We start from the raw sequence: 24,781 nt of genomic DNA, 5'->3' as shown, positions 1-24,781 counted from the left end.
ATTATAAACATGTGTCATAATGTTCATGTTTCAATTTTATCTTAAAACTCTCCATTTACATGATATTAATTACAGAAAAACAAACAAAAAACCCAAACCAAACAAAAAAAACCAACAACAACTGATTTTACATGTGAACTTTACAAATATTCACTAATTAAATAAAATTACATACTCATGTAAGGTCCTTGCTACACAAGCATAAGGACCTACCTGAGTTCAATTCCCAGAACCCACATGAAAAGGTAGGTCCAGTGCTGTGTACACTGTAATCACAGTGCTGGGGCTAGCTGGCCAGTCTAATCTAATTAGTGAGCTCCAGGCACTGTTTCAAAGGGAAGATGGTGTTTCTGAAGAAGGTGTCCTCCTCTGATACCTTAAGGAATTAAGTAATGATAAATAAATACTGATGTCTTTAAGTATTAACAGCAAAGACCCTGAATTTTAACATATTTACTCTTTATTATTGGTATCTCAACTTTCTACAGTTTAAACATCTCACTTTTACTCATTCAAATGTTCAGCATCTGGAATCTACTCATTACCTTTGTTTAAAAATAACAGCACAGCTTTATATCTTATCTTAAGACGAATGATAATTATGACAGGCATAATCAAGCCCCTAAGTATGTTAAGATATTTTAAGTTTAACTTAGAATGAATTATCAATTACCTTGCACAACCAAAGGCCATTAGTCGGTATTTGTTATTTACTGCAACACAAGTCCCATCAATGACATCTTGTGGCCAAACTCCATGAAGTTGCTACATTAAGAAAAGAATTAAAGCTTACAAAGTATCTCCCTAAAGTTATTGTGGATCCAACAATTATCATCCAAAAAAGACTCAGTTTAATAAGCTATCATTTGGTTTTACCTGCATAAGAAATCTCTCACAAAGACTATCATATCATCTAAATGGTTTCTCTCAAGAAGAATGAAACAGTAAAGACAAAGGAAAAGTGGAAAGCATTCACATTAGAAGCTGAGAAGTAGTAAAGAGAGCTTAGAAATAGCTCACTTTCCATGTTGGGCACACAAAGCACACAGGAATATGGGGTTCTCTGAAAGAATGGTAGAGTTAGGTCATAGTCTACTTAGGAAGACTTGGTTCCTTGCTGAGTATATTCCTAATGTGAGCAGCCAAAAAAGACCAACTTCAACTCCAATAGAAAGCTAAACATTTTTCCTTTGTGTGAACATTAAATAAAAGTCCAAGATTACACCTTGAACCTTCTAGTTTTTAAGTCTTCCAAAGCTCAAATATCAGAATATTGGGGGAATCAGGTCCATGTATCCTCTGGAAGGGACTATAGGATTCTTTATAAGGAACACTGGAGACAGAAAGGGGAGAGGGAGAAAAAAAAGTAGAGTAAGAGAAAGGAGTAAGGAAGAAACCAAAGAATGGCCAGGACCCCTTAAAAAAAATGACCAGTCAACAAACACTGTGGTGGTGAACTCCATAAATCAAAATCTACCAAAGCACAAAATAGCAACTTTATTTTGGGACTCTGCACAACAGCAAAATTTACATCTTTACTATTTAACAATAAAAAAGCAATAGTTATTAAAGGATATACAATTAAAAGAAGAAATAGAAGAGACTGCTTAGGATGATGAAAATGATTATGATGAAGAAGAAGAAAACCCAGAAAATACATCTTAGTTAAAGGCCTATCATAAGCTACCATTCTGGAGAAGTTTATCTGGAGCAGGCTACAAAGCTCTAACAGAAAATTCTTAAAGAAGATTAAACACCTAATGACTTAAAGAATGGAGAAAATAAGGCAACTAACAGTCAGTTTAGGGTTAAGAGGTAAGTACATAAAAAATACACTAATGTAGGGCTAGGTTACAACTCACTGGGTAAAGTGCTTGCTTTGCAAGCATCGGGACCTGAGTTTGATCCCCAGAACCCATGTAAAAGGCCAAGTTTGGTTTTATGTACTTGTAATTCCAGTACTGAAGATGAGGACAGGTAGGTCTTTAAAACTAACTGGCCAGCTAGTTTAGTCTACTTCATGCTCTAGGCCAATGAGAGATCTGTTTCTAAAATCAAGGATGACAGTGACTGAGGAATGGTAGCCTGGGTTGCCCTCTGGTCTCTACAAACAAACACACACACACACACATACACCCTGCACATATACATGTGTGCATAAGCAAAGGCATATATACATACACACAGAATAACTAAACATAAAGAACCAAACAATTATTAATTCCTAGTGTAAATAAAAATCTGCAGAAAAGGAAAAACTAGTCATTGCCATATTATATAGTTTGGTATTAACAGAATTTACATGCTGACTAAACAATGGACAATAATCTCATTAAAATAATAACCTTACTGTAAAGATTATGAATGTGTTGGGGCTGGAGAAGATGAAAGCAAATGGTCATTTCCCACAGGATAGAGTCAATAACCCTACAACTGTCTATATAGTTTGAATAAAAATTATGTGAACTAAGAGAATATAGAATTTAAAAATAAAGCAAAATTAATACATGTAAAATAAAATAATTCAAAATGTACAATCCATACCTCTGCAGTAAATCTACTCGATACTGGTGTAATAAATCCAACTTTTCCATCATTAAACACAACTGCAAATCCATCAAGTGTGGCGCAGTATTCCATATCTTTAATGTGCACATCTGCAAAGCCGAGGAATGAACCTACTAATGAAAACCACATAAATGGAGTAGGGTTATAATAAGCTACTATTTCATATATTTGGGTAGTACTACCATATGCCCAATATTAAACAACTGGTTCTACCTCATATATAAAGTATAACTACCTCTAGATGACTGAAGGTCTACTGAAAATGGTACTGTAGAAAGATTGATGGCTTTTCTTCCATTTGTCATTCCTTCCCAATGAATAAGATGAAGAAGTCCATCGGAAGTTGCAACAAGGAGATCTTCCAGCACAGACTGCAAACTGGAGGAAAGCAAGCAACTCAAGTCAATTAACTTGCAAGACAGCATACTGGGAAAACAATGAATATATAACAACTTTCAAAAATTGCTTCTGCATACCTTTAATTCTAGCACTCAGGAGGCAGAGGCAGGTGGACACATGGACACACACACACACACACACACACGGGGTGGGGGGAACTTCTGTAAGCAAGTAAGGTATGTTTTAAATTAGACTAGTCCATCATTGGCTCCACAGATTATATAACAAGTTTCACATTTCTCAAACATGGGTATTTTTCAATTTAGGATTCTGACCAAGTTCTAAAGGATGTTATTAATATGGTGTAAGTAAGGAATATCATGCATGTACCACATGCTGTCACATATAACTTGAAGTAGAATAGTGCTTCTAATTAACCAATTATTAAAGCTCACAATTACAAATTTTTATCTTTAAAATATGCTCTTTAACAATAACAAAACTACTGGATACTCAGCAATTATCTTTACTTTTTATTTGATTGAAAATAAAAGGTGACAGTACTTTTACTCCTAAAGCAACATGATAATAATTATCCCTAATTTTAGTTGATTACATTTGTTGTGATAGTAGAAATAGCTGATTATATAGTCTTTCAGTTTCTTCTGTCTCATTTACAAGTGTATAGAGAATTTCCAAGAAGTATGTATTTGACCAGCTAATAATGTTTAAAATGTAATTCTTTCTTTGTAAGTCTGAGAGAAGTCTGAGACTGCCAACACACTTAAAGAACCCTACTCACACAGGTAAAAATCTTAGGGTTTCTACTGCTTCTATGAAACCTATGACCCAAAAGCAAGTTGTGGAGGAAAGGGATTATTTGGTTCACACTTCCAAATCACTGTTCATCATGAAAGGAAGTCAGGACAGGAACACAAACAGGGCAAGAACCTGGAGGCAGGAGTTTATGCAGAGGCCATGTAGGTAGGGGTGCTGCTTACTAGCTTGCTTCTTATGGCTTGTTCAGCCTGCTTTCTTATAGAACACAGGACAACCAGCCCAAGGGTGGCATCACACACAATCACTAATTAAGAAAATGCCTTATAGGCTGTCTACAACCCAATCTTATGGAAACATTTTCTTAATTACAGCTTTCCCTTCTCAGATGACTATAACTTGTGTCAGGTTGACATAAATTATCCAGCAAAGTGACACAAGTTGGAAGCAATTCCTCCCTTCACTTTGGTGGTGCTAGAATGTGAACACTGAGCCCTGACCATGGTGAAAACATGCTCTACTATGGCGTATGCTTCCAGCCCGAGAAATTCTTTTTGTAAGGGCTATCCTACTTCCATGTGTTACATGGCTTTACCACTAGGTGGAAGCATAAACCAAGTTGTATTCACCCTGTTTGGTGCCCACATACATTCTAAATTCCTTCTGCATCAACTGAGTCTTTTAAAATTTTACTTTAAGTGTGTGTGTGTGTGTGTGTGTGTGTGTGTGTGTGTGTGTACATCCATGTATTCACATATGTATACACATATGGAGGCATGTACTGCTCTATCGCACTGCACCTTATTCCGGAGAATAAGTGAAAGACCCTTATACTGAGAAAGGGTATTTCACTAAAGTTGAGCTAGGCTGGCAGCCAGCAGTCCCTAGCAATCAATCACCCTGTCTCTGTCCACCACAGCACAGAGTTACAGGCTTGGGTGGCCTACACACATATTTTAATGTGGGCTGAGTATTTGTACTTGGGTGTCATGCTGATGAGGCAAACATTCTTATACACCAAGCCACCTCAAGTCACAGTCTTGAAAACGCTTTCATCCTGAGCAAATATCAACACAGTGAATATGCTAAACTAAAAATTTTCAGTTTAATCTCATTTAGCAAGTAACAGAGATTTTCTTTTCCACATGGGGACTAAAGAATAAGAACACAGGCCAGTCTGGGTCCAAGCACAGAGCAGATCCTGGGCAGCGGCTCTGCCCCCAATCTCACAAAACCCAGAGGAAGAGGGCCTCCCAGGAGCTTTAACCCGGGTAGTATCTCGGTAAGGAGACAGCAACACCTGCCCCAAACATGGAGTAACTGGGACCCACTGGGACCCAGAAATTCACTCCTGGCCCAGAGCACTGGTTCCTTCCAGTCTGGACTCGAGCACTGAGCAGATCTTGGGCCTCTGCTCTAACCCCAGTAGCAACACCCACCCCACACAGTTCTGGCACAACCAAGATAATAAGAAAGACAGGCTCCAGTCAGAGACAGGGCAGGTAGCACTAAGGAGATCCAGATGGCGAAAGGCAAGTGCAAGAATACAAGCATTAGCAACCCAGGGTACTTGGCATCATCAGAACCTAGTTCTCCCACACTAGAAAGTCCTGAATTCCCCATATCACTAGGAAAGCAAGAATCAGATTTAAAATCACTTCTAATGATGATGATTTAAGAAGGACATAAATAACACACTCAAAAAATTTAAGGAGAACACAGGCAAACAGATAGAAGCCCTTAAAGAGGAAACACAAAAATCCCTTAAAGAATTACAAGAGAACACAACCAAACAGGTGAAGGAATTGAACAAAACCATCCAGGACATAAAAATGGAAGTAGAAACAATAAAGAAATCACAAAGGGAGACTACCCTGGAGATAGAAAACCTAGGAAAGAAATCAGGAGTCATAGATGCAAGCATCACCAACAGAATACAAGAGATAGAAGAGAGAATCTCAGGTGCAGAAGATACCATAGAAAATATTGACACAACTGTCAATGATAATGCAAAATGCAAAAAGTTCTTAACACAAAACACCCAGGAAATCCAGGACACAATGAGAAGAATAATAGGTATACCTAAGAATAATAGGTATAGATGAGAGTGAAGATTCCCAACTTAAAGGGCCAATAAATATCTTCAAAAAAATTATAGAAAAAAACTTCCCTAACCTAAAGAATGAGATGCCCATAAACATACAAGAAGCCTATAGAACGTCAAATAGACTAGACCAGAACACAAATACCTCCTGTCACATAATAACCAAAACACCAAGTGTACAAAACAAAGAAAGAATATTAACTGCAGTAAGGGAGAAAGGCCAAGTAACATATAAAGGCAGACCTATCAGAATTACACCAGACTTCTCACCAGGTATTATAAAAGTGAGAAGATCCTGGACAGATGTCATACAGACCCTAAGAGAACACAAATGCCAGCCCAGGCTACTATACCCAGCAAAACTCTCAATTACCATAGATGGAGAAACCAAGATATTCCATGACAAAACCAAATTTACACAATATCTTTCCGCAAACCCAGCATTACAAATGATAATAGCAGGAAAGCTCCAATACAAGGAAGGAAATTATACCCTAGAAAGAGCAAGAAAGTAACCCTCCTCCAACAAATCCAAAAGAAGATAGTCACACAATGCCACCGCTAATAACAAAACTAACAGGAAGCAACAATCATTTTTCCTTAATATCTCTTAACATCAATGGACTCAATTCCTCCCCGAAAAAAAGACTTAGGCTAACGGACTGGATACATTAACAGGACCCAGCATTTTGCTGCATACAGGAAACCCACCTCAGTGACAAAGACAGATACTACCTTAGAGTAAAAGGCTGGAAAACAATTTTTCAAGCAAATGGTCCTATGAAACAAGCTGGAGTAGCCATTCTAAAACCTCCAGCCTGAGAACACAAAGGGAAGGAATCATGGCTCCACCTGTATAGGTAGTTGAGGGTGGCCTTGTCAGGCATCAGTGGAAGTGGAGGGCCTTGGTACCTGAAAGTTTGGATTTCCTAGTGTTGGGGAATTCGAGGGCAGGGAGGTGGGAATGGGAGAATGGTGAGAGTACACCCTCATAGAAATAGGAGGAGGGGAGATGGGATAAGGGTTTTTTTTGGGGTGGGGGGATGGGAGAGGAGATAACATTGAAAGGTAAATAAATAAAATATCCAATTAAAAAATACAGATAATGGGTCTGGCAATTGCAGCTGAGCAGTCAAGAATTTTTGTCAACAATTTATTACAGGGATTTTGTATAATCCTCAAAAACAAGATACTGTGGAAGAGGCCCATGGAACTTTAAAAAGATTGGTGAGACATACTGTTCCTGAGGCAAAGAATGATGCCGACCTGTGAGCTTGCTGAGTGCCCTGACAGGGTGACTGGGGAGCTGCATTGGACATATGTTCCTGACCCACCTTTGCTTGACTATATCCCAGATGGGACAGGCTGCCTTGCCTCAAGTTTTTAGACCTTGTGGGATAGAGAACAGAAAAGAGAAATTATGTCTCTTGTATTCTTCTTAAAGGTGACTAGCTATTAGGACTCAATCATGCACTGGTCTAGAAAGCAATCCAATATGGGAAATAACAGTCTACTTTTAGAAGACTGGATCTGGACTTTGTCAAAGACATATTTGGAAGCTAGCTGTAGCTTGTTATGATGTTAGGATAGCAAGAGATAATGTTGGGACAGGATCTAGATTTCAAACAAGGGTTAGTGCATGTTTTAAGGCTCTTTTAATTGTCAAGCTAAAAATTGGTTTTGTCTCTTCTACAGCATTTATTGTAAGTTGCACTGAGTGTATAATTTCCAATTATGTTAGTGTGTTGAAACCTGGCATGTTTGTTACAGGGGTCTATCAACCAGCTTTCATCTCACTGTCCTGAGTTTTAGAAAATCTTGATTCTCTGAAAAAAAGCTTGAAAGTGCTGGAAGAAGTGAGTTAGGCTTTAAGCAGAAGCAAGAGGGTAGCAGGCTTCATTATTGCTGGTATAACAGCTTTAATTCCATTAAATGCTAGCACCACTGCTTTTGCAATAGCATTGACACAAGAAGTTAAGACAACTATTTTTGTTAACCATCTAGCAAAAAAAAAATGTTACTAATGTATTGAGTATACAAAAGGATTTATATAGGTATCTGGAACAACAAATGATGCTCTATAACTCATTCAAATTATCTGAAGGAGGTTCAGGGTTCAAGAGTTAGGACCCATCCCAAGTGTCAAAACAAATATCATTGGAGTAGTCTTACTTTTGAAATTCAAAATGATTGTCATTATAATTAGAAAAAAGTTTAAAGACACCTGTAGGATATTTGGCATAATCCTAACACCTCTCTGGGTGTGTTAACTTTGCATAGTGAGATCATGAATTTAAAGAATGCTCCTCTGTTGACCTTTGATGCTGTAGATAATGCTGATAAAATTATCCATAGCCTGAACTCAGTATTTCAATTTTAGACAAACCTCAGGAATGGCATATATAGCTTGATCAGGCTAGCCCTTCTTGTCCTGAGAATACTTTTATTTCTGCCCATCATGTTAAAGCTTATCTTTAACAACATCAACATGTTGACAGCCAAAGTACATGGTTTAAACCTGAAAATGGACCCCCAGACAGAGTTATTAAATTAACAGGCTACCAAGTCAAGGACGAGTAAGATTCTGCACAGAGCCTTACCAACCTAAGACAGAAGTGTATTTCTTTTGATAATGCATTTTCCATGACAGGTAAGGAAGGAATTCTTGTCAGAATGACCTAAGACAGACTCAGTCTTGTTAATGAAATAAAAAAGGGGGAGAGGTGGAGAGCCTTTGGGGTTGCTTGGCAGGAATATGACATTGGCCAATGACAAGGACATAGGCTTCAAGCAGGAATCTGACATTAGACTAGAACAAAGAAGTAATTTCAGGTAGGAGTCTAAATCATAGACTACAACAAAGAAGTAATCTCAGGCAGGAATCTAAATATTAAGCTAGAACAAGGAAGTAAGCTTCAGACAAGAAAATGACCTTGGACTAGGATAGGGAAGTAGGCTCAGATACTTCGGTCATCCTGACAAGCCTTTAGAAACAGTGATCATGGGAGTGTTCACGTAACTGGGTTTAATGCCTTCCTTTTTCTTTGACTATTTGTGTTTATTGTGTTGCTTGTTCCTCGACTATTTGCATCTATTGTATTGCTAGACCCTCAACCTAGAACTGACCTTAATACATGCATGTAATCAAAATGGTATAAAAGCATAAAGGAAAAGGGGGTATAGGATAGGGGGTTCTAGGGAGGGAAATGGGGAAGGGGATGATATCTGTATTGTAAATGAATAAAATATTCAATTAAAATAAAAAAAGAATAAGAACACAGACTAAATGGGGAGATGACAATAGCTCACCACTCTCATGGCAACTCTGCTCTTTGTTTTAGTGAGTGGTGGTTTAACAAAAGAAACGGTGAAAAAAGCCCTTTGTTTAAACTATAAATTAGAGAGGTCTTTTAAAAAGTAGAAATTCCACTTATATAGCCCCATAGCTCACAACAGTCATATGCTTAGTCTTTTCATTTTTAAAACTGTTATAGTTTTATTTATTTATCTGGGGTGTATGTGCTTGGGCATACCCTGGTGCATGTTTAAAGGTCAGAGACCAACCTTGGGAATCAATCTCTATTCCTACCATGTGAGTTCTAGGGAGGTAACTCATGTCATTAGGTTTAGAAGCAAGCACTTTTATCTACAGAGCCATCTTGCTGGCCCCATGGCTCAATATGTTTGAAAGGTACCTTATCAAAAAAAAATCTTTTCCCCAAACCTGTCTCATTAGCTTATGTACTCTTCTAGAACAACAAACTTCTAATACCTTTTAAGACCACACATTCTTATTGCTATATACACCTTGCTTTTTGATCAACAGTGTATTTGGGAAGTCTCTGAAGGATTGAGCCTCATTTGTTTTCACAGCTGTACACTGTTGACAAAAATCATATATATGCAGAGGAAAGGACAGTAATAACTAAAAGGTCAACCATGAAGCAATTAATAAAGTTAAACTGAAAAAATCATTAAGTATAAATAGACTTCCATATTCTAGTATTTCTTACTGTCTTGTCATACAATCTTTATTCACACTGGAATCAGAAAGCTTAATATTCTTTCAGGTGTACATGTACTTCCAAGAAACATATGGAGGCTGTAGAAAGAGACAGCTCCCTCTTCTCCTCTACAGAAATGATTTTATTTGAATCTTTTTAGTATGTTATCATATCATACACTCAAACAATTAATAAATTTTGAAATACAAACATTTTCTTGTTTGTCATGTGATTTAACCAACTACATGATCTTTTGTACTCATAAAATCTCAAACGTAACCAACATACTGTACCTCATGATGGGTGCTTGCAAATCCAGTATTTTTTTCATTTCTAAATTCAAAGCTGGAGCACAATGTTCTTCCTTAAAATGAGGTATCCCCTTCATTTGTGGACTCCCTCTAAGAGAAATAGCACAAGGTTAAGACAAAGATATCTAATTTTTCCCCAATCTGTACTGAATATCCACTCAAACAAATATAACCAAGTTTACAGACTAGGTGCTTATTCTATAGATTCAAAAATGAAAATCAAACTTGAATTCTATCACAGTAGATACATTTATATACCAACTAGATATATATAAGCTTGACTAATTTAACTTGTGTTGGGGGACCAAGGGTAAAAAGCAGGAGGGAAGGAGGAAGGGTGGGAGGGAATAAGAGAGGGAAGAGGAGGGGAGGGGAGAATGAAATTGAACTCTCAAGGGAACCAATATTATTTTAAGTGACTAGAGTGCTTCCCTAGCTAGGAAGCTACAGAAGCAATGTATCATTCCATATTCGGTGGTATACGGTCTAAGCTGTTCGTTCATTTCACCTTATTCCACACCTTATCTTTGATTCCTGTTCTGTGGGTATTTATCAGAATTAACGTCTGATTCAGAGATGTTCTTGGTTATTTCATAAATGTCTTGGCACTAAATAACAAAATGGAATATGTATTTAAATCCATGGTGACTAATGGCTGCACAAGAATAGGTAGGTCAATGTCAGGAAACTGAGCACACACCTCCTAAAAAGACTACAGAATTCTTGAATTCCTTGTCTCCACATGGCATGGGTATATGCTATCACCAGACTGCTACTCTTCCTCATTGCCTGTGTTGGGATTTAATAGTTATGTATCTGTCTCAGGGTTTCTATTGTTATGACCAAGACCATGACCCAAAGCAGCTTGGAGAAGAAAGGGTTTATTTTGCTTATACTTCTACATCACAGTCAATCATTGAAGAAGGCCAGGGAAGGAACCCAGAGCAGGAACTTGGAAGCAGGAATTAAAGCAGAGGCCATGAAGGAATGCTGCTTATTGGCTTTCTCATGTCCTGCTCAGCCTACTTTCTTATGCACCAGCGACTCTTTCACATCAATCATTAAGCAAGAAAATCTCTATACAGATTTGTCTATAGGCCAGTCTTTGGAGGTACTCTTTTCAACTGAAAGTCCCCCTTCCAAGATGACTCTAGCTTGTGTCAAGTTGACATAAACCTAACCAACACAGTATCTTTTGTAGCAGCTATCAATCTTGTCAACAATTCCCTGCTGACATCATTTCTCTTTCCAATTATCTATAATCCTGCAACTCAATTTATTAACACTACTACTACAGTTAAAAGCAAAAAGCTAAAGGAGACCAATAGTTTTTGAGGTTTCTAGTGTTTGTGAGAATCACTTTGCTGCTCAGAAACCTGTTTTGCTTACTTTTTGTTTGTGGATTTCTATTCTTTTCTTCCCCCCAACCCCCTATACAAGCTTGATGGTAGCGTATTGTCATCTTGCTACTGCAGTAACCAGGAATATTTGAGTCTTTCTATGTCTGACAGGCTAAGCAGGTTGATACTCAACCATTAAAGTTGTATGTTTTGTTAATGTAACAACAATCTTTAAAAAGAAAATGAGAGACTAATTTATGACAGTCACATTTGCAGTGACCACTCTGTGGTCACTATCCAAGGACATTCTCCAAATCTAAATGCTTTTAAAGCTAATTTTACTTTTCAAAGTAGTACTTAAAATTCAAATAGTGTTGGAAGACTCATGAAAAAGAAAAAAAAAATGTACTCTCTGAAAATTTGGATACAAGCCAACCTTAGAGAAAGCCCCAAGTTAAATAAAATGAAGACACCTGACAGGTTAGTCACTTTAAAACTATGCACTTCAGAGAGGGCGATAAGGGTGACCTGAGTGAGGGAATGTTATAGTTTTTTCTTGTAAGAAAAATCATGTCACACGTGCTCAAAGCAATTATTTACCTTTATATCTTAAAGGCTTTGCCTCTCTCCTGAGTGAGTGTTCTGTCTCCACCTCTCAAACTGCCAATATTACAATTTTATGTTACTGTGTCTGAGTACATTTTTGTTTTTAATAATTTCATGTGTACATAAATTAAAATTTGGTCATTTTTCAACCATTACCCTTTTCTATGTCCCTTCTTCTGGTGATGCAATATTCTGAAAATATCTCTAACATTCTAAAAGACTAGAATTTCTCCTGAACCTCACAACCAAAGTTAATAATATATCTTGACATCACCTAAGAATTAAGACTGCTAGCCTACTCAGCCTGTTTATTTAACCTGCCTTTAAGAGAACGATTAACAACCAACCTTACTTGTCTTGGATTTCTTATGTATCCAACTTGTATAACTTAAGCTATTGCATAGCTACATTCTTACATTAAGTACTGTTCCATGCCTTTGACCCAGATACTGCAGGTGTAACTCTGCTGAACGCAGCTGATACAGAAGTTGAAAACAACTTCCTAAAACTTACCATAAAGGTTGAAAGCAACTATTTATGGTTACTGCTTGATAAACAAATGATGTTTGTTATCTGGTTAGTAGAGATCAGTTGGAGTCAGCGACTTAATACTTTTAAAACTCTGCTAAGATTTCTGTAAAATATCCCATTCCTTCTCCATGTGATATTTTCTATGCTGTTCAATAAACAGAGAGCAAAGTCCTTTATTATGGATAGTTACACCACTCACAGACAGACAGATACCACACACTCATACACACAGCTCATACATTAGACAGGCACACATTGGGACACACACAGAAACAGGGACAAACAGGTTCAAAACAGATTTCCAAGACAGCCTTCAAGCAGGCACAGACTCACTCATACAATGAACACAAGGAAGATGAAGTACAAAATTCAACTCTGGACTTGCTCTTGGTTACATGACTCAAAGGAGAAGTGCTTTTTCTTTCTTTCCTTAATGCAGGACTGATTCATTATTGGATTTAACATGGATTTAACCTCCAATGCATTATAGTTAGCACACTTTCCCTTTCACTTAAAAGCTTCATCTTCTCAACAAGTCCCTTCCTGCTCTGATCCATGCCCACCAGCTGAGTTATAAAGGTGCTTCCCTGTACATCAGTGGAGGTTATTTATTGGAATAATAAACGTATCTATCAATGGCAACACCTCTAAAGAAAATGGTAACTCTTCTTCCAGAGCACAATGGTTTTTTTTTTATATTATGTACATTGGTAATTTGACTACATGTATGTATATGAGGATGTCGGATCCCCTTGAACAGGGGTTAAAGGCAGTTGAGGGCTGCCATGTGGGTGCTGGGAATTAAACTCAGGTCCTCTGGTTGAGCAGCCAGTGCTCTTTACTGTTGAGCCATCTCTCCAGCTCTGAGCACGCTTTAAAAAAAAATGCTTGCTTGTGTGTGTGTGTGTGTGTTGGGAGCAGAGTGTGAGGCTGTGTGCATGCTAGGTAGTGATCTAACCTGAGCAATAGGCCTCTCACTCTCAGTGGCCATCTTACTCACAGATCACAGATTTTATCTCCGTCCTTCCCCAATCAATATCAGAGCTCTTACTTGTTGTTTCTTTACTGTCTAGTCAGTTCTAACTTTCAAATTAATAGAACTTCTATAAGCACATGAACCTACATTACTGTACTGAGCACTTCATCTGTTTAATCTTTGTGTAGGTCTGGGACATTTACATTTTGTTTTCTTAAAATGTTAATGGTGTTTGTGTTAGCCTGTAATCTTAAACACCTGTTAAGTTAGAAAATGAATCTCATATTAACCTATTTTCTGTTTTCCTCTCTTATTTTGCTCTATAACCATACATGTTTCCTCAACTATTTCAATTTCAAAGCTTTTGTGGAATTTATTTCTTCTGTACTTTTCTCCCCTAAACTTTCTCTAGGCAATTGTCTGTCTGAAGTGGTCAACTGTCATTTCTTTCATATGTTTTTGCTTTCTGCCATGTTTTCTTCCTTTACATCACCCCCACACACCCTTTTCTACTGTCAAATCTCTTGTACTGGAAACTTCTAAAATAGCTATTAATCCATGGTTCTTTATGAAAAGCTAATAAGAACCCCCCCCCCCCGTGTGTGTGTGTGTGTGTGTGTGTGTGTGTGTAGTTGGGCTTGCCAACTGGCAGACTTCAGCATTGTGGCCAGCTGCCCTTTTTTGTAGTGGTCTGCAAATACTACTACCTCTTGATAACTTTTCTAGCACAATTTGATTTCTCTAGTATGGAGGCCTTGATTCTAAGTAGAAAAGACAGAAGCTAAAGAACAGAGTGGGGCTAGCTAAACTATCATTGTCTCTGCTTTAACATGTCATCCATCCCACCCCATGCTCCTCTGTGCCTATAATCCCTATATTCAACAGTATCATGCAAATGAGAAGAAAGGGAGCCTCATTCATTATTTAGATGTTTTCCAGGAACCCAGGGCCCCTATTTCACTGTGTGTAGATAGAATGCTGGGGTTAATAGTCAGTCTAATTTCTCAGCCTTTTTGGATTTGCAGGTAAAATAGGGTGATTTCCGTCAGTATTTTCAGGCAGTCGGGTTAACCTTCAAGTCATTTACTTTTTTATTTTTCAGTTCAAAGATAGGTTAGAGACATTTCTATCTTTCATTAAAGACAGAAATATTTCAAATTGTTGTTGAGTTGATTGTCAAGTACCTTTCAAGATTACACCTTAAAGTGAAAACTCTTTTTCTTTATATATATTCTTTTTACTCATTAGAGATGAGGGCTAACATTTAAAGCAAATTTACACATATCTTTGTTTCTTAATGACTTCTAAATTACAAAAACTTCATAGAAACATTTCTCTTCCACCTTCCAAGCACAAAAACGCATAATAAAAAAATTTTAAATTACAGTGACAAAAATTAACTTTCTAATGAAAACTTTTATTATTTTATAGCTACAATAATTTGATAACTTTTTATAACAGATGGTTGGAAGAAAAGTCATGGAAGTTGAAGCTGAAAGAATAAAATGAAGCCAGTTTATCAAGAGTACCTTGATGGTACAAAAATAATAACACTAATCAATTATAAGTATAAAAGTGTGTTCAGAAATGTTTTATATATAGTACCTTAATAATTTTTAATCTTTTTAAAAAAGGTCTATCTATCTTTCTTTCTTTCTTTCTTTCTTTCTTTCTTTCTTTCTTTCTTTCTTTCTGTCTGTCTGTCTGTCTGCTTGTATGCCTGCAGGCCAGAAGAGGGCACCAGCTCTCATTATAGATAGTTATGAGTCACGATGTGGTTGCTGGGAATTAAACTCAGGACCTCTGGAAGAGCAGTCAGTGCTCTTGACCTCTGCACCATCTCTCCAGCTTCCAATAATTTTTAATCTTCTTAAAAAATATTTATTTATTTATTTTATGTATCTGAGTACACTGCAGCTGTCCTCAGACACACCAGAAGAGGACATCAGATTCCATTATAGATGTGGTTGCTGGGAATTGAACTCTGGAAGAGCATTCAGTGCTTTTAACCACTGAGCCATCTCTCCAGCTCTCCATTTGTAATCTTTTGAAGACAAACTTTATTTTCTCTACTTCTTCAGAGAAGAGATATAACTTATGAAACACTGAGAACATTGTTAATGGTCACAGAACTAATAAAAGCTGACATTTGAACTGTGGTTTCAATCCGACACTCTAAGCAACTAAACAAGCATTAATTTTAAGATGAATGCTAAAGAGTTGGTAAAGGCAGAGACCCTGGGGACTAGAGGTTAATTAAGAGACCATTTTTCACATCTGAGCATTTTGAAAAAGTGGTTCTTGCCTACTAACAGAAAGCTAGTATGACTTACTTTAGAACAAAATACAAAGGTAAAGAATTTGTGCTACAGGCTGGAGAGATAGCTCAGTGGTTAAGAGCACTGGCTGGTCTGAGTTCAATTCCCAGCAACCACATGGTGACTCATAACCATCTGTAATGGGATCTGGTGCCCTCTTCTGGCCTGCAAACATACATGCAGGTAAAATACTGCATATATAATAAATCAATAAATCTTAAAAAAAGAAAAAAGAATTTGTGCTACTTTGGGGAATACACCATGCAGTTTTTAAACTGTACCATGTGGACTTAGCTTAAGCTGAATGACACACTTAAACAGGAAACTGACAATCATTAAAATTTTGTACAATGAAAATCAAGAAAGCTTGTAACTATTATACATGTGTAATTTTGTTAACTATTTAATCTGAGAGGCAGGAAAAGTGAAAAGAAAAATAAATATGCTTAAGAGAACTATGAATGTGTTCTTTTTTGTTTACCAAAACTATATATAAGAACTTATTGAAGACATTTCAAATTTCATTTCTAAGACATAGGGAAATCAAGTTAGAATTACATTGGAAGCTTCCCTCTCTCCATATTCACAGTGCCAAATAGTATTATGTGGCTGATGGTGGAGAAAAGGCATCAGTGTTATACCAAGCTGTGGACTGAATGCTCATAGTTCACATCTAAACTGTCAGGCAAGATGTACCCACTGGTGTAATAGTGGTACAACAGTTATGGAGAAACCAATCAGTTCTAACTGGATTTGAGACCCATTCCATAGGAGAGAACTCTCATGTGTGGTATTGTAAACTCAGTCAAATGATATATTGGAAGGTTACAGGCCGTTGGGGCTATTTGGTTGTTGGGCTAAACAGACATGTTATGTTCATCAAATTACTTTCTAAGTATTTATATTTATTCCCATAGGACAGTGCCTTACTAGCCTTGGTCAAAGGCCCCCCCCCCCCTTTTTTTCTTTTCTTTTTGTCATGGATTACTGTTAGTACAGAAACTTGTAAATTGCTCAAAGTGCTGAAAGTAACTGCTGAGTGCTCAGCCCTAAACAGGACATCTACATCACCTCTCTCTGACTCAAGGACATCACAGAAGAAGGGATAGAAAGAATGTGAGAGCTGGAAGATGGGGAGACATGCTATGGAAAGCTGTCTTTCAGACATGACATGGCTGTTGCACTCATGAACTCACAGCAGCTGTGGTTACTGACACAAGATTGGGACATCAACATTCTGTGACGGGTAGGGGCAGGGTTCATGATTAACTACTGTAGCTGGGAAGAGGGGATATTTTCCTCAACAGTGTAACCATTGATAGGTTGCCCTTTCTTCTGTGCATAATCCTAAATCTGTGCTCAGGCAAGCAACTCTAATTAAACAGAATGGGCCATAAAAGGCAGGGGAGGGGAGAAAGCCAAATAAAAGGGAATCTAATTGGGAATGGGAGCTAAACAAGAGAGGGTAACAAAGCAGTAAATATGATTAAAATACACTACATATGTGTCTGAGGCTGTCAAAAGCAATTGAAAGACTTGTGGGAATACCAACATATATGTAAGAAGAGTCCAAAGGCAAGGAAAGAAAACTTCTGCAGAAAGAATATTTGAGAAAACAATAGAAATTTTTCTAAATTTGACTAATATTTAAATATAAACATCCAAGGAACTTAACAAACTTCAAGTAGGATAAATATGAAAAGACTGAAACAGAGGTATATAATACTCATTATCAAAATGAGTTCTGAAAGCACCAAGACAAGTGTCTCTCTCACATATAAAGAACTCTCAAAATAACTGGCATTTCCGTATCTGATCTGAGGGAGGCCAGAAAGCACTAGATAACATACTTTATCTAGTGAAAGAAAAAAATGTTAACAAAGAAGAAAACATCTGGACAAAGTATTCTTAAAAGCTGAAGAAATTAAGAGGTTTAGGAATATAAAAAAAATTAAGGGAATCTGTCATAAGTAAGAAACACTAAACACTAAATGAAACCTTTTGCAATGAATGAAGACAGAAAACACTAACTCAAAGCCATGTATAAAAAACCATTCAAGCTGAAAATATGCTTTGATTTCAAAAAAGCATTTATTTCTGTATGATTTGAAAGACAGATGTATAAAACAATACATATGAATCTCTGTCAATAATCATATATATGTGATATGTAAACATATCTCTGTGACAACAGCACCATAGAAAGGGAGAAATAAAAATGCCTGGTCTGGGTATCACTGATGCTTAACTGTTACTCATTCAGACTAAGCAGTTATATGTACAAGATGTTAACTGTTCAAGAGAACCAATAAGAAAGTAGTTACAATGTACAAAGAACAAACCACAAGTAAATCAAAATGCATGTAAGTCCTTCTGTTAGAGTTCTAAGCTGTCCAAGGCTGCATAATGAAACATTACTATGACTGATGACGATGATAAAAATGACTACTTTAAACTTGTGTAGAAGGGACCCACATACAAAGACATAAAGTGACTGAAGGTTAAGGGACAGAAAATAATACTCAATGCAAGCAGTAATACAGGCTGGATAAGTTTGATATAAAAAATAGACTAAGTCAAAAACTGACACAAACAAAAACATTTTCATAATAATTAAAGGCATGTACCACCACTCCTAGGCTTTTTCTTTAAAAACGTTTTATTGTTGCTTATGTGTTTACACGTTTTCATGCAAGTATGTGCACATGTGTGTTGCTGTCCATGAAGGCCAGAGGAAGGAGTCAGATCTCCTGGAGCTGGATTTACAGACTGTTGTGAACTGTCCAACATAGGAGAGATCGAACTCAAATCCTCTGGAGAACAGCAAGTGCTCTTAACTTCTGAAGCATTTCTCTAGCCTCCAACACAAACATTTTTGACAGGTTTTTAAAAAGAGAAAGAAAGAAAGATAATTTTGAGCAATACCATCACCCCTTATGGACCAAATACTTAAGAACAGTAAATATATTCTTTAATGTACACTGAACATTCTCCAGGATAAAAGATAGTTAGGTCACAAAAAGCATGAATAAAATTTAAAATACTAAGAACTAGGTGGCCCACCTCTTTAACCTCAGCACTTGGCAGACTGAGGCAGGCAGGCTACTTAGGTTCCAAGCCACCTAACCGTAGGGAGTTCCAGGCCAGCTTGGGCTACAGAGTAACCTTCTCGAAACAGAATGGAATAAACTAGAAATGACAGATGAAAAAGTGGGAAATGTACAAAAGTGTAAAGTTAATATACTATAGCCAATCCATATGTTAAATAAGACATTGAAAGAAAAATCAGAAAATATCCTGAAATTGCTGAAAATAAAAATACAGTGGGATATTTGAGAGAAATGATTCATTTTTGTTGCTATTGCTGTTTGGTCTGTTGGTTGGTTTTACTTTGATACAGGGTCTGTTGATATATTCCAAATCAGGCCTTACACAGATCTTATCTCAGCTCACCAAATACTTAGATTACAAGCACATGGCAGCACATCTGGAGTACTTGTTTCTTATTGCTAAAATGCCTCTGTTAAAAACGTAAGTCAACAATCTAATTTTATATCTTATAGAACTAGTAAAGAGCTGGGCATGGTGGCTTGTGCCTGTCATCTCAATATTGAGGAAGCTGAGGGAGGAGACTTGCTATGAGTTCAAGACCATCCTGGGTACACAGTGAGTTCCAGATCAGTCTGAGCTAGAATAAAGTTCTGTCTCAAAAGTAATAAAAACATGCACACACAACAACAAAGATAACCAGAAAAAGATCAAATTAAACCTAAAGCAGAATAGAATACACATTACTTTGAGGGGCTCAGCATAAACTGCCTGCTAAGCTTAGGAACTGAGTTCATACCCCAACAACCATGGGGGAAAAAGCTAGGCACAATGGCCCAGCCCAACCAGCCCAATTAATTAGCTTTAGGTTCAGTGAAAGACCCTATCTCAACACCTTCCACTTCAGGAATCAGGCAGCTAGTCAGAACAAGAAGTCAGAAGAGGAAGCAGTAAAACAGCAGAAGCCAGAGGGGATAAATGAACAAAGAAACAGTGGCTTCCAGACAGAACAGGACTGATGCACATATTAAGTCACGGAGACAACAGCAATGTGCACATGTTCAAGCTAGACAAGGTACTAACAATGATAGGATGAGTGGACACAGCCTTCCTTCCATCCCTAATCAAGAAGCTATCTCCAATTGGCATCCAATAGCAAATAAACATTTAGGCACCTCCAATGGAATCTCACTGGGTATGTTAATGAGACCTTAGGCCACATGCCCAGCAGTAACAGTAGCTGGCCAATACAAAACAAACTCCATGGTATTTTCATAGACTTTTGTCTCAGATATTTTGTTTGGGCATTCTCATCTTACTTGCTTTTTGCTTGTATAATATGTTTTCCAATTTTGTGTTGTTATGCTTTTTTTCGGTTGTATGTGTTTTTCTTGTATTTTTTTACATTTTAATTTATTATAGTTAGTTTGTTTTTATTTTCTAAAGTAAAAAAGAAAGAAAGGGTGTGGAGTTGTGCAGATGAGGACATAGGATCTTGGAGAAGTAGGGGGAAGAGAAATCTTAATCAGAATATATTGTATGGAAAAAAAATTCATTTAAAAAAAGGTGGAGAGTCCCAGTGGACAACCACGCTAACATGTGCATCCAGTGTGTTACACATCACAGATGCTTTTTCTGAAACAAAATAAAACAAAAACCCCAAAACAAACAATAAACCTAGGGGGCCCAGAGAGGTGGCGCCATTAAGAGGATGTAAGAGCACTAGTTGCTCTTTCAATGACCTGGGTTTCATTCCCCAGGACCCACACAGTGACTCAAAATTTTGACTCCAGTCCCAAGGGATCGGACACCCTCTTCTGGGGTCTGTAGGCACTATGTGCACACAGTACACATACATGCAGTCAAAATACCCATACACATAAAAGTAAATAATTTAAAAACTATTTTAACAAAACAAAACTATCTGAGAAAATGGGTACAAAATGATAGAATAAAACTGTAGTTAAAACAAAAAACAAAAACAAAACAACTAAAATCATCAGCTGGCCTTTTTGAAAAGTAAAAATTGAAAACTCTAGGGGAAAAAAAGAAGAAATTCCAATTTCCTTTCAGAAATCTTATGCATGTATTTTTGTCTGTGTTATGTGTGTGTCAGTGCACAAACCACTGTCAGAGGATAGCCTTCTCTCCTTCTACCATGGGAAACAAGGGACGAACTCTAGTCATCGGGCTGGGTGCTAAGTACCCTTTCTTGCTGAGCCACTGTCAGCCCAAGATTCTAATTTCTAAACTCAGAAATCAAAGGCTGAGCATTAGTAGTTTATTCCAAAATAAAATAAAACTGCATCAGTAAGTTAGATAGGTAATTAATCTTTATGAAATGGACAAATCTCTAAAAACATACACATTTTCAAACTGATTCAAGAGAAGAGAAAATCTATTCTAAGTGATGAAACTGAATCAGTGATCAAAGCCACCAACAACAGGCTCTGGTGGCAGACACCGTGATCCCAGCACTTGGGAAATGGATGCAGAGAAACTCAATTAACCCAGAAAAAAATTAAAATAAATATTTCAATTAAAGTTAAGGAGAGAACTTGAGCAGAAATTTACCTAAAGATATGCAAAGGGCCAGTTAAAAGAAATGCAATCAATGCCGTGAGTAATTAGAAAAATGTGGATCAAGGTCATATGCTATAACTGGGGTGGCCATAATAAACACATGAGAGCTGGCCTTCCAAAGTCAGATTGTCAAAATTTGTCTTGAAAGCTTCCCCTCATACCAGTCGTGCTTTTCCAACACATTTGAGACGCTGCTTTTTACAAGTGATTTCCTCAACAATACTCTAAGAACACATTCCTTTCTTAAAGTCCCACCCACAGCTCTTTCATCTGAAGCTCATTTGAGGTACTCACCAGGTTAGTAGTATACTTGGTATTATTTGAATTAAGTTTATCCCCCTTCAACTGTGAGCCTCACATTGGTAAAATTTAAACTTAGTTCTTATTTATCTTGCACATACGTAACACTCAATGTCTTAAACAATCAAATGATAAAAGCACCTCATCAATAGGCCTGTGTACTTCCTTTAGCTTCTCAGCATCCCTTCTGCAGTCTCCTTTCTCAAATCTTGCTTATTTCGAGTGATTAAATGATGACACTGGATACACACATGATCTTTGCACAAGTAGGATGGATATGTATATGCGCTTTGAGAGTTTTAGTTTATTAATGTTATCAGTAGTTTTGTATTTTATTCGTTATATACTTCAGAAATGAAACATTGGTGGATAGTTAAAGAAACCTTGGCTTTGCCACTAAAAATCCATTATATGTGTGATAGCTATCACATCCATGAAACTACATTAGTGCAAATTCTGCAGAGCTAAGACTCAGTGAAACTCTAGAAGAGAATGACTGATACCAAGAAAAACTAACCTATCAAATTAAAATTTACTTTTAAGCTACATTTTGCATATAAACTAAACTCAAAATGATTAAATAAATGGCTTTTAAAAAGACAAATATCTCTGCCAGGAGTGCAGTGTACACATCTGGCAACACAAAGAAAACCACAGAATTAAATCGCCACTCTCTGGAGATGAAGGCAGAAGAATCACCATGAATAAGTTCAAGCCAGCTTTAGTTTCATATCAAGACATGGTCTGAAAAGTTTATTTAGTAAACTGCTGTTGACCCAAACACATAAGTTCCAATCAGATAAATCTAGTTTCAGAACCAAACTATTCAAACATGAAAACCAGATGAATGCCTCAGATTACTGCAAAAATTCAAGATAGGAAAAGTTCAGTAATTTCACTTTACAATATAATTTACATGAGACTTGTTAAGAATATAGTAACCAAACAGAACATATCTAGAGACATTTACTTGCCTTTACCATTTGAATGTAGAATGTTTCCCTATGGAACATCTTAGAAAATGTTACATTTCTATATAACCAAACTTTAATGCTATATTTACCATATTTTAAATAGAATAAACAAACAAGTAAGGATACTAAAAATTCATAGTTATTTTAGAAATATTTTGCATTTTCAGGTATTACATATTTTAAATATTTTTACCAAAGTTCTCAAAAACAAGATTGCCATTGTTTATATTTGATGTGACCCTTTTGAGGCATGTTTTAGAAAAGCATCTGTAAGATTTATTATTTTTCAAAGTGGAGTTCACTATAACTCTCATATTTAATTAACAAGAATTCCCTTTTATTCTGAGCACATAACAATACTGGGTACAATTTAGTAAATTTAACTGTTATTTTTCTCATTTTATACACATAAATAATTATTAAAGAAAGACAGAAAGTAATTTAAAATTGTCCTTTCCATGTCAAAGAAGAACCTAAATTGAAAACAAGTTGAGGTGAAATACAATAGCCCCACTTCCACATATCCAAATGGTTGCTTATGAGTCAAGCTAAAGAAACATGTAATGAAGGCAAAAAAATAAAACTATTCTCACTTGAAGATTCTGGCATTCGTGTCAACAAAGAACACTGAAAAGGTATGAGCGGGGAGGTGTATCTATTACTGCTTGAGTTTGCAACTGTCTTCAGGAGTAAGTTCCCTAAGACTCAAAAGTCTACTGTAGTGGTTTGAATATGCTTGGTCCATAGGGAGTAGTACTGTTAGGAGGTGTGACCTTGGAGGAAGTGTGTCACTGTGGCGTTTGGCTGAGAGACCCACCTCCTAGCTGCCTGGAGGACAATCTTCTCCTGACTGCCATTGGATCAAGATGTAGAACTCTTGGCTCCTTCTCCAGAAGTAAGAGAGTGTGTGTGTGTGTGTGTGTGTGTGTGTGTGTGTGTGTGTGATAAAACAAACCAGTACAGTATAATCAGTTATACAGTATGTTCTTTCCATCAGAGCTTACTTCAGGCCCGTCTTTTTTCCAAGCAAATAACTACATTTTTTTTTTTGACCTATCAAACTCCTCTCTTGTTTCAGACACTCATGAAACACTAGCGTGACTCCTTGGGACAGTCATTCTTTCTTTTTTTTCATTTATTTTTAAATTACTTTTTGTGTGGTGTTGAGGGGTCCTAAGGCCTTGTGCATTAATGCGAGCACTCTTCCACTGATATACCCCGGCCCTCCAGACCCTGACATTAACTTTACTTATTAATTAGTATCAGAGACCTCTTAAGTACCATTTAATAACAAATGCTTTACAAATTCTATCAGGCATATGCTAACTGGTCAATTATAGTAACAAACATGAATCCCAAATTTAAGATGAGTCTAGAATGTGCTAGTCTTGATCTAGGGAGTTCTGGCTCTCCTAGCCAAAGCTCTGGGACTGAGAGGCTTTGCCTGTCCAACCCCAGCTCTGAAGTTCAGGGTATTTTCCTCTATATTATACATTTCATCAGTTGTAGACAGTTGGATTGGTTTCCTTTCCATGGCAAAGGACTTGTTGGGGCCTGAACACAGGGCCTCATGCGTGCCAAGCCATACTTCATTACTTTATATTTCATATGCTACTATGATTATTTACCAATATGCCCCTAACTTATGAAATTATTTCAGATAAAATATAATATATATTTATATATATGAATATGTTTAAATATTAAGCAAATATTTAAATGTACTTAAATAAATATACTCCAGTGGAAAATAACTGAAAATTGTTCAAACTGACTGAAGATCCTACAGGTAGTCACTTTTATTATCTTAATAGACTAAATGGTTCCAAATTATTCAGCCAGAAAACAAACACAAAAACTGGACAAAATACATGAAACAACTTTAGTCACCTAAGGGAAGGCAGAAGAATTTCAAGGCCAGTTTGGACTACAAAGTGAGAACTTGTCACAAACAGAAAGAAACAAAGTTTTCCAGCAAAAGTCACTTTCAAACGACCATACA

General features: G+C 36.8%; 1 protein-coding gene across 2 annotated transcripts in view; it reads right to left on the bottom strand.

The window, feature by feature from the left end:
* Ric1 (RIC1 partner of RAB6A GEF complex) overlaps positions 1 to 24,781 on the bottom strand; it is an 86,189-nt gene that overhangs the window by 34,688 nt on the left and 26,720 nt on the right. Inside the window, exons 4-7 of one of the 2 annotated variants that reach the window (XM_034506453.2) lie at positions 10,086 to 10,193; positions 2,804 to 2,946; positions 2,545 to 2,678; positions 674 to 765 (exon numbers count right to left, since the gene is read on the bottom strand). In XM_034506453.2, the coding sequence (XP_034362344.1) occupies positions 674 to 765; positions 2,545 to 2,678; positions 2,804 to 2,946; positions 10,086 to 10,193 (477 nt within the window). Of the gene's footprint in view, positions 1 to 673; positions 766 to 2,544; positions 2,682 to 2,803; positions 2,947 to 10,085; positions 10,194 to 24,781 lie in introns of both variants that reach the window. The other variant, XM_034506444.2, reaches the window with a different exon arrangement.

This window comes from Arvicanthis niloticus, chromosome 1 (genome assembly GCF_011762505.2).
Source record: "Arvicanthis niloticus isolate mArvNil1 chromosome 1, mArvNil1.pat.X, whole genome shotgun sequence".
NCBI lineage: Eukaryota > Metazoa > Chordata > Mammalia > Rodentia > Muridae > Arvicanthis > Arvicanthis niloticus.
This window is presented reverse-complemented; position numbering and strand designations above follow the sequence as displayed.